Raw genomic sequence first — 10,904 nt, forward strand, 5'->3', positions numbered from 1 at the left:
ACTGAGTGGCTATGGTAGAATGCCTACATAGATTGTCACTACAAGTACAGAGATACATTTTGGAGTTATTTTTAATGGGCCCAAAGACACATAGAATAAGGTAGGACAGTTACAATTTTTTAAACAGAGCATTAAATAATAAAAATGACATGGATGTGTGTGGGTGTACAAGTTCAGGGTAGTATTGTGTGTGTGTGTGTGTGTGTGTGTGTGTGTGTGTGTGTGTGTGCTGGTGCCCGTCCAGTGAGTCCTGATTTAATTAGGAGGTGAGTGAGTGAGTCCTGTAGCGCTTGCCAGACAGCAGCAGTGTGAAGATACATGTCAAGTAATGACAGTCTATGATCATCATCTCACCTAGGTTGTCCTAGACACTGGGTGCAGGGTGCAGCCTGCCACCATTCACTCATATAAACTTTTTTGGTGTTTTGTTTGTATAGTGTCTAGTATGCAGTTTGAATTTCTCAGTGTAGCTCCAGTAGGGTGATAAGATTAAATGTTTCTTGGCTGTTATGTGTGTACTCAGCAACATCAGATTTATGGATTCCATTTCTGTTGTTTCAGATTAGTTTTATTTTATCACTGAAGAATTTCCTGAAAATCTCAGGTTAAAAGCAGGTGGGATTTCAGTTAATGTGTATTGAACTGCAAACAATAGCAGTGAAGTAACTTGTATTGACTGAATTTGATTGAAGGACAGTTCTCTTTGATATGAACATGATATGAGTACAACTGAAGAAAAGCTCACAAATTTCAAAAAGTAGGCCGAATTTTATTGAAGTAATTGCCTTTCTTCTATATTAGTGTTTTACATCACCGCTGTCGGGTGGTGACGGACGGGGCCCAACGGTTGGTGTTTGAACCCTAGCAAGGACTGGAGTTTGTACGCTCTGCCTGTGGTGGTGTGGGTTTCTTCTGGGCTCTTCAGATTTCCACCCACCATCCAAAGGTATTTACACTAGGTGAAATGGCAACTGAATTTTGTGTGTGTCCTGCATCTGTTGTCCTGGGGTGGTATCCAGCAAAATAATGGAAACGTCATAAAAAAAAAAAAACTCCCGTATACACTAACATGAGGTGAATTTCGTCAAACTTCAGTGGAATTGCTTTTCATATTTTCAGGTAACATGACATCTAAAAAGCATGCCGTGGTATGTCTGGATGGAGAAGCACACATCACTGAAGGCAAATTCAGTAATACAGTAGTTTCAGATATATCACTTCGTTTTACTAAAACTTTGATACTGGATACCAATATATCAATAATGTATCATGATGTATTGATCTATTGAGTTTTTTTGGTCCCACTCTTCAAAATGATAAACTAAAATTGTTCATCGAATGCCACAAAATATGCATTCATTTACTTAAAATTTGTTTTATATTACAATACATTTGTTTTACAGTTTTAACATTATCAAGCTGTAGGTTTTCATGAATGTTCTTTTGAACTGTACTTGGCACATATCAATTTATGTGACTGCCAAAAACGCTAATTCATAGTTGTAATACACTTTAAACACTTCAATAATTATACATGGAGGTGTTTGTCACAATATTTCAGCTGGTTACATTCCACCGATCAGCGAGTCCAATGCGTCATCGAATTCTGGAAGGAGAAAGTTTAAAAGTTTGAAAATAGCAAAATTGTGTGTTCTAAAATAGGAATGTACTCAGTTAAGGTCTAGTGCAGTGGTGTAGACCAAACCTTCTGGGATCAGTTACCTTGTGACACTGGTGGACCTGCAGGGGTTCCACCATCCTTTTGTGGTGGAACGTCAGTTGGACCGGTCTCTTTAGGAGGCTGTGGCTGGGGTTGTGATGGTTGGGGTTGTGATGGTTGGGGTTGTGATGGCTGGGGTTGTGATGGCTGGGGTTGTGATGGCTGGGGTTTTGATGGCTGGGGTTGTTGCGGCTGGGGTTTTTGGGCGGGGTCTGCTCCCGCAGGCTGCCCCCCTTTACCCTTTAACATTGACTTCACCTTTCCTTTAGCTGCTTTTGCTATAGAAAACAAAACATTTCAGACAATTTCTCATGCACAACTTATTGGCAAGAAAATGTTAAGACATTATGTACGCCATTATAAGTAAATGCTGCCAACTATCTCTCTATATATTTACAATTTTATGCAAGAAATCATACGTTTTTACTGGAGCATGCAGAGCAGGAAATGAAGTGAAACATGCCGCAGTACAAGTAGTGTGCATTGTGTAGACCAGATTATCTGGATAAGAAATGCTGCCCTACTGGTTCTTTTACTTCCATCTTTTACTTCCAAGTACCTCCCAGCATAACAGGCAAGGTTTTTACTGACAACAGATAACTTTACATGATTAAATTAAATGATTAATTTAAGGATATGTCAAACTCAAACCTAGCTGCTGTGAAAGGTGAATCACTGACTCAAAGATGTCATCACCCACAGCTCACCTGCTTGGTCCACTGCTTGGTCCACATAGGTATCCGCCTTGTTGCCCAGAACACCCGAAAGGAAAGACATGTCTGGAAGCGTTGTCCTGAGCACAGATGAAAGAAGAATCAGACTTCGCTGTGAGTGGAGACAGGGACTGACGCTGCCTTATTTATCTTTGCACTTGCATACACCCCTGGGCTTTGAGCTCATTGGACAATGGGTGGAGCAGGAAGAATGTGGAGCACACCTAGGCAAAAAAGGAATAGAACAGGTGAGCAGGCTTTACTTGTTTCCCAGGAATAAATTAACTTCAATCTTCTGAAAAACTACAAATAATGAAGCTGGTGTATTGACCATCAGATTAAAATGAGGACTGGGAACCAGTGTAGTGCTGAGGCTGACTGTGTCTGTGTGTACATGTACAGCTTCCATGAGGATGTGGAAAACTGTCGACAGGCCCTGTGATTGCTATCTGGGTAGGAATGCCATGGTCAAATTATATCATTAAAAACCAAAAGAAGAACTCGCTTGTTTCAAAAACACGACTTAATACTTAAACAAGTATTTATTTTTAATGTTTACAGCATACATTTGATAGCAGAAACCGGGCGTGGTGAGGGTGGCTTTGGGACAGGGTGTGTCCCCCTCCCTGTTTTGTTCTAGTCTCTGATGTAATGAGATAGTTTGGCCTGTCACACACACACAACACACACACACACAATGCAATTACTGCGTATAATACAATGTTTTGAATTTTGCTGAAATTAGAAGAGGCATTTATGGTTTGTGTCAAACATTAAGGTTGACAATCTACTATTGTGTCCCTAATCGTAGCAAAAGAACATGTCTGTAAATGGCTTGGACTTTAAATAATTGTATGAGTCAATGAAATGATTAACATTTGACAATTGTGCTGCAAAATGTGTCTTTGAGGCAAACCAGCAAAAAATAAAACCAGACAGCAAACAGTTCAGTCTTTGAAATCTTTATTTAAGTTGCCATTTACAAAATCAGTCATGTAATATTTTGTAGTTAAGGAGAAAGGAGTGTGGGGGGTGGGTGGGGGCTAAGGGTAGAAAACTATTTGCTGAACCCATTTGATGCAGAATAAAAATGACAGAATAAATGCATCAGGTTTATGGATTAATGCTCATAACTGTATACGCTCTGCATTACAACAAGCAGCACTGTCAGCTGTCCAGTTATGTTGTGACTGTGTGCTGTTTAAAAGCTCATTATTATTCCAATGCACTGCGATAAAGAACACAACGATTCTCCAGCGAAAGTCATCTACGGTCTCCAGTGTCCTTTACCACCAAGTGTTTCAATATTTTTCATTTGGAGACATTCTAATGCTTCAGGCCTTTAGGTTCCCATTCTGCAAACCTTCATTTCGATTGTACTGAATTAGTGCCCTCAATCCATGTGAAAACACTTTCTGGTGAAACCACACCAGGCATTAGCGTTTAGCACATGTTGAAGATTAAAAAAGCTCGTAAACTTGCTGCAAGAATCTAGTCAAAACATCTCAAGCTGAGGCTTCCTCTTAAAATGATAAGATTTCAGTGACATAATATGTGTTGTGAAAAGCGCATTCTACTGGAGTTACATTAGCCAGGTAAATATCACGGTGTTATAGCCTAGACATCATCTTTAACTGTGGTCCGTTGGGGTATCACTCTCCAGCACTTGTTTATTTCGTTGAAAAGTGTGTGTGTGTGTGCGTGTGTGTGTCTTTCTTGGTCAGATTGTTTATTTCTGATATTGGCGTCCCTCAGGACTGGAAGAAATGGAAGACGTAAGCAGGCCTACATCTAACACAGGTTCTCTTCACAGCTTGCAGAGTCGGCGAGGGATACAAACTCAGAGCCTGAAGAATAAAGACACAGAGTAAAGATGTAAGGCATTATGGGAATTCAAATGCGTCGAGAATGCAGATGTGAGCTTCTCTAAGTTCCGCCGCCCCCTCATGATTCTCCTGACCTGGCAACATCAATATTGGAGATTTTTGAAAACATAAAAACCTGCCATTTTGTGTGCTGATGGCATTTAGTGTTGGTATCTGTACAAGTGCAAGTCCTGTTTTCTATAGCACTATAATAAATGCTGCATTTGGGACTTATTCGCTAGTGTACGGTCAGCTACATCCTCAGAACTCACATAAATAAAGGATAAAAACTAAAAGCAACTGCTTGGTAGTTATCTGTGTATTAAAGGCAAATTACCAAGTTTATTATTTTGATCTTTAAGGTAATAAAATGGGAGCAGCTTGTGTGGATGATTGACAGCTCTCCCACACCCTACTTCCTCATTCTGGACAATTTAATCCTATTCCTGTCAATACGTCACATGGGCAAAGCACAAGAAGAGTTGTCAAATACCTGGATGATACATACTTTCGAGTTCCTGAGTAATTCTTTTCAACAAGCAATTATTCCCAGACTTCTCTATCTGGCAACACTGAACACAAAATTCTCCGGTAAAGTTTTCTGACTACTGATTCTGAAGATCCTGTCTCATCATAATTAAACCGGTTGAAGGTGCCATCTTCAGAACGAAACATGCTGATAGATTTTTATTGTTTTTTTATTTTTCTGATTCCTGCTATGCCTTAAATAATGCCGCCAGTGGCTCAGAAGTCATGAAAGGAGCAGCAATAGAAGACTGTTTAATGATCCCTAAAACTCTTTTAAATTCTGTCCTTATGTAAAATCTGTCCGTAATAATCCTTAAATCATTAATCATTATCACCCAAACTGTCTCTTAAACTGGATATTTTAGTTTTCAGTCGCTGTTCTGTAGCATGTCTCACCTACTGTCCTGCATCTGAAGGTTGTTCCACAGCCTCCTCTTTTTGGGGTGCTGCCGCCTGAGAGAGAGACAGAGAGAGAGAGAGAGAGAGAGAGTGCATTACATCAAGAGTTTTCTTCTTTATGGCACAAACATAATGAATGTGACCAGTTAGTAGAAGACAGGCATCTGTGTCAGCATTAATGCAGAACTGATATAAGCCTTAGTAGTGGAAAGAACAGAAATGAGGAGCTTTTCATGTACTAACTCTAAATCACATGATTTATACATGCATTCTTCAAAGCTTTGAAGTGAATCCCTCGGAATATATATTTTTAAAATGTCAAGTTCTATTTCTCTAGTCCCCAACTTTAACAGATCAGGCCATTGTTCTGTGGGAAATGAAAATAGCTGTTTGATGTGGTGAACTGTAGGCGCTTTGAATATTTTATTACATAATTGTTTAAGGGGACCATGTGTTTAAGATAATCAGGGGAGAGACACAGAGTAGACAATAGACCCTGGCAAGACATAAATCAAGTTTCAGCCATGAGCTCCAGGGCGGCCTGCCAGCAGTTGGCCTTGTCCCATTGGCCTTTTTTGTCCGGTTGCTGCAAGAATTCAACCTTTTTATTTTGGGTTGGATAACTTGGCAAGAAAAATCTTTTTATTGTTGCCTAGTTACCCAAAGCAACACCGTCTGTGTGGAGTACTGTGGTTAAATGCATGCTTGCTAGAGTTATAAGCGTTACGAGGTGAAAGGTCATGAGCATGCCATGCACGAAACCCCAGAGAGACCACCCCGCTACAGAAGGCACCTCAATCACAGGCTCATCCTGAAGTCACACAAGGATTTTGTTGGTAAAGAGGGAAAGAATAAGACACAATAAGTTCAGGAGAACAAAGGCCCTGTAACACAAATGTTTACCACAAATAGATAGATTTTAATGGCACTGCGCAAGTCAGGGCAATGGGCACGTTCATCAACTTCATACCTGCGTCAGAAGAAATGAATCCGACAGAAGAACCGGCTATGTACTTAGTTACGACTTTTCTTCCAGCTACAGCTAACTTGCAAGTCAGGCTTTTCTTGTTTCCTTTTTATTGGTAAACTTTGGTAAGAATGTCCTGTAAGACATGCCTGCAGCATGCAGTGCCTCACCAAAATTGGACAAATGCCTCATTTCGGTCAACAGAGGAGGGAAATGCGCGAGAGACTCACAAGATTGACGAGGCCAGTGGAAGCCACCACGCTCTCCAGGCCTTTCACCGTTTCCTCTGACAGCTGGTTGGCGCCGGTCACTGCGGCATCTCCCGCTGTGTTTGCCTGTTCTGTTGTTTTCTGGGCAACTGGGAGACAGGGAGACACCCTGAGATGCCAGGAAGCTCAAGAAAAAAACATGTATATGTTCTATCATGATGCTAACCTGTGTTGACACTTGTCACCACACCTTCCTTAGTCTTAGTGCCTGGAATGGAAAGTTAAAAATGATTAATAAAAAACAATGTAATATTTCATACATCATGTTATGGGTGATTATTTAACTGTCCAAAGAAATGAACTAACATTTCACACCTGAAATGCCTTATATTTTATGATATGTCAGACATACATTTTTATCATTATTTTATTAAATAATAGCATTGCATGGCTACAGAAAAGAGTAAAATTATTCCTGTAGGGAATGGAAATGGACCCATGATCGAAAGGTTGCTTGTCCTACCCCGAGGTGCCACTGAGCACTGTCCCCACACACTGCGCACCGGGCGCCTGTCATGGCCGCCAACTGCTCACCAAGAGGGGCAGTGGTGGCCAAGCGGTTAAGGAAGTGGACCTGTAATCAGAAGGTTGACGGTTCGAATCCCAGTCTGCCAAGGTGCCACTGAGCAAAGTTAACGTCCCCACTGCTCCTCAGGCGCCTGTCATGGCTGCCCACTTCTCACCAAGGTTGATGGTTAAAAGCAGAGGACACATCTCGTTGTGTCATCGTGTGCTGTGCTTGATGTGTATCACAATGTCACTTCATTATTTTAAAATGCTAACAGTCCCTATCAGAGTGTTTCTAGATAGACTGGAGGACCAAAATACACCATAATTACCAAAATACCTAAATAACTATATTTTCTTTAAACTGTTTTCTATATTGCCCTAATCCATCATGACTTTCAATTGAGATCTGCATTCTACTCTGATGGTCCTGGACTGTACGTTCTCATTCCCATTCTTTCACCTCCGCCCTCTTGTCTGGGATGCTGGACCATTGCCCAGCCCATTGCACAAAGACTCCTTGACGAGCGAAAGGTCAATCATTCCCCTTTCCGGAGATTCTGGGGCCTTGTGCCATCCAATCACAAGGCAACACCCACTCAAGTCACACAGCAGGACTGGCATCTGAGGCAGGGCGTCTCCTTAAAACAACTGTATACCAATAGAAGCCTTTGCTCTGTTTCTGCACGCGATATGTATTATTACTAGGCTAGCTCATTACACATGCTACAATCAATACAATGAGCTGTGTTACCCACCTTTTGTAATGTGTCATGTTACATAAGCTCTCACATTACAGAAGACTTCCACTGTATTATGTATTCGATTTTGCTTGTTATACTATATAATGCTGATTAATTGGAACTTTACGGTACAATTTGGTTATTATAAAGAATATTATAACTGTGATATTATGATATCCTCAGGCTAGACAAGAAAATACAGGCAGGGGGACAGAAATGACACCCACATTAAACAATGTGACACCGAAGCCCTCTGGGGCAAAGCAAAGTGGCTCACAAGCCAACAGCTGTGCAGCACAGCAGGGCAGAAGGTAAAAGGTGTGACAAGGTGCTCTGCTGCATAAACTCTACTGTAGAAAAGAGGAGGGCTGAAGCTCTGAACCGTCTCCTCCTGGCGCACACACACACACACACACACACATAGAATTTGTGCTTCTCACATGAAAAACCTGTAAGTTGTAAGATGTAAGGTTCCCAAGCCTGTTTCTAGAGAGACCCATGCTCAAATATTGTCATTTTTTTGGCTTTGCCTATGATGATTTGACTATGACCCCCAAATGGATGTGAGGAGTGGCGCAGTAATCTGTTAATGTAGCAGCAGCCCAGGCGGCACCTTATTGACATGGTTCAGGCCAGTCACTAATAAAAATATTCCATCTGTATTGACTATTGGAAGGCCTGTCCCTTTAAACCTCCTCCTCTTTCTCCCTCATTGTATCCCTCCAGTAATGGTCAGAAGGTTAGAGCACAGTGAAATAAATGCAATGTCATGTAAAAAAAAATTACACTTTTTTATTAATACTTGTGTCCTCTATTTTTCTCCTTGTTGGGTTGGTCCTAAGCAGGTTGCAGTTCCAGTGTTTTATTTAAAAATACATAATCATATATTTTTGATTAATGTATTTAACGTGCCATTTCATGTTTAACAGAATGTCCATGAATAATAATACTAATAATATTAATTATAACAATAATGTCAATTACTGAATGGCTGTCGATATTGAAAGAGTATTGATTCTTTTTTCCTCCTTCACCCTGAAATATCGGACCTTCAGTTAAACAAACATGACTCCTCATGTCAACCTTGCCCACTTTTTTAGGTTTCTATTTGTTTCAAAAAACACCCATCATCTCTAATGGCCCACTTTAGTCAGTGTACAGTTGTACTCACCCACATACATCACCCCCTCTTTGGTTTTGGCAGCGGCCTCCTCCACTCCTGCTTTGGTCTTCTCGGCTGCGGCCACCACTCCGTCCTTGGCCATGGAGAATCCTTTCTTCAGTGCATCCATGTTGGGGCTGGGAGTTCACGATGCTGCTGTCTGCTCTGGAGCTGTGGAGAGGGTTTCTGAGCGTGTGCGAGTGTGTGTGTGCGAGTGTGTGTGAGGGCTGTTCTTATGAGAGTGGGCTGGGCTCTCACCACACAGGGCAGACAGACTGGGACACCATTTACAAGGCTGGCAAAGGAGGGGGGGTTTGAAAATAATAATAAAAAAGCAAATACTACACTCCGCCACGTTTACCTTATGTTCTTGTGTTTTATACAATTCATGGTCTAATCTGGTGCATCACACTGAAAACACAATGCATCATGCATCATTATTAATTCAACTGGCCCATCCCCACATAAATGAATGCGGCATAGCTTGAAGGCATTACTGGAAAAATTAAAGCAGGAGCTGTAAACTCAAACCAAAAATATATAACGTTAATTTTGAATACAAAAAATCCACACAGATCACATGACCATGTGTTCCCGTGTTGCCAGGGACAAGGAAGCTGTCATTTCTGAATTTGGGTGACATTATTAACTAGAGATCATATGTTTGGACCCAGACAATGATACACCTTTGACAAATCAAGAAACTTAATATTTAAAACTGTAACTGACTGAATTTCAATATTTTATCATCACTCATTACACATTATTTAGCCACAAAGGCTGAAAGGCATTTCAGATATGTGTTTAGTATGTCATCATTTGGTGCCTGTACACAGTTTCTTTCACAAAAAATGCTGAAAAAGATGCAGTGAACCTGTGCTGATGAGTTAGTTTGATGAAACTCAAATATAAAATTTCACATCAATAACATGACACTTACAGTGTATGTTGTTACATTAGGCTTCAGAAACACTCAATTACATTAGCTGTAAGTACCTCTAATGTCTTTGCATATTAAAAGTTTGAAAGAGCGTTAGAGTTAGAACGATCTTCTGGTCTGTAGTGTATATAATACAAGATTCAAATCTATTTTTGGAACCCGTTTGTTTTCCTATTAGGCGAAATTAGAACATCAGGAGAAGTGTGCACTGGATGAGTTATCGCATTGTAAACCAGGATGAGGTTGCTTTTTGACTGCTTCTCGGTGGTGCTGTGCACTGTCCGTCCTGAGAAGACCTGGAAGGTCTACTTTTATGTACGGAGCTTATATCTGTCAGGGGATAATAATAAGTATCACAGCAGGAAGTCTAATTATTTTTAAGACTACAAGACTGGCGATACCAGGGTATTTTGCTGATGTAGAAGCTGCAACATGAGCTCTTCGGCACTGAGACCATGCATTTTGAAATATCCACGGTATCTGGTCACCAGGGGAGCTCACCCAAAGCACCACAGGGTGCATTATTCATGCTATGGCGGCTTCATTGCACAAAGGTAGTAAAGTGGTAGTGATGGGGTGAAGGGCGACACATGACAGGCATTGGCAAGCAGCTGAGGAGAAGACAGTGACTCAGCAGTTCTGGGTCCCATCCTTACATCGACCCGACTTTCATCTCTCTGATTGGACAATGGTCAGCGCTTGGGTATTTTTAGAGCTCCACATTCATCACTGTGCCGATAAGAACGTAAAAAAGATATTAGTTCTTTTGAACACTAGAGCTGTGGAAGTGTAATTTTCAGCTCTGGTCACAAGCCTCATCATCTCCATGCGAAATGCCACTTCCCCCCTCCTTCCCCCCCGAATCACATGTCAGGAGGCCGCATTGCCAGAGAAGAACTGCGTGGACCAGAACTTGTTTTCACATTCATCTCACAGACTGACATTAGATGTGAAAATCGGGACCACAAAATGGGGTTTGGGAGGGACGGAAATGCTGAGCAGTCTGCCCTGTTTGTGCCTTGGAGTTTTGGGTGAGTTTGTCTCTCATCCAGAAAGACTGTTAATGCTTAAAAGCCTCCTGTTTCTTTTAT

At 41.2% G+C, this 10,904-nt stretch overlaps 2 protein-coding genes across 3 annotated transcripts; both read right to left on the reverse strand.

Moving 5' to 3' along the window:
• Nucleotides 1-748: 748 nt before the first annotated feature.
• Nucleotides 749-2,585, reverse strand: LOC114795863 (pertactin autotransporter). Its single transcript, XM_028989556.1, has 3 exons — nucleotides 2,428-2,585; nucleotides 1,723-1,998; nucleotides 749-1,606 (listed from the first exon to the last, which is right to left on the reverse strand). The coding sequence occupies exons 1-3, from the start codon at nucleotides 2,495-2,497 to the stop codon at nucleotides 1,566-1,568; spliced, it is 387 nt and encodes a 128-aa protein (XP_028845389.1). The 5' UTR covers nucleotides 2,498-2,585; the 3' UTR covers nucleotides 749-1,565.
• Nucleotides 2,586-3,379: 794 nt separating this feature from the next.
• sncga (synuclein, gamma a) lies at nucleotides 3,380-9,111 on the reverse strand. 2 transcript variants are annotated; one of them, XM_028989557.1, is made up of 6 exons: nucleotides 8,883-9,111; nucleotides 6,628-6,669; nucleotides 6,423-6,550; nucleotides 6,019-6,036; nucleotides 5,223-5,279; nucleotides 3,380-4,280 (listed from the first exon to the last, which is right to left on the reverse strand). In XM_028989557.1, the coding sequence occupies exons 1-5, from the start codon at nucleotides 9,001-9,003 to the stop codon at nucleotides 5,223-5,225; spliced, it is 366 nt and encodes a 121-aa protein (XP_028845390.1). In that variant the 5' UTR covers nucleotides 9,004-9,111; the 3' UTR covers nucleotides 3,380-4,280. The 2 variants fall into 2 exon arrangements, with proteins under 2 accessions (XP_028845390.1, XP_028845391.1); XM_028989558.1 differs by lacking the exon at nucleotides 6,019-6,036 and having other exon boundaries at nucleotides 8,883-9,109.
• Nucleotides 9,112-10,904: the final 1,793 nt, after the last annotated feature.

The sequence above is a fragment of the Denticeps clupeoides genome, chromosome 8 (assembly GCF_900700375.1).
Source record: "Denticeps clupeoides chromosome 8, fDenClu1.1, whole genome shotgun sequence".
Classification (NCBI taxonomy): Eukaryota; Metazoa; Chordata; class Actinopteri; order Clupeiformes; family Denticipitidae; genus Denticeps; species Denticeps clupeoides.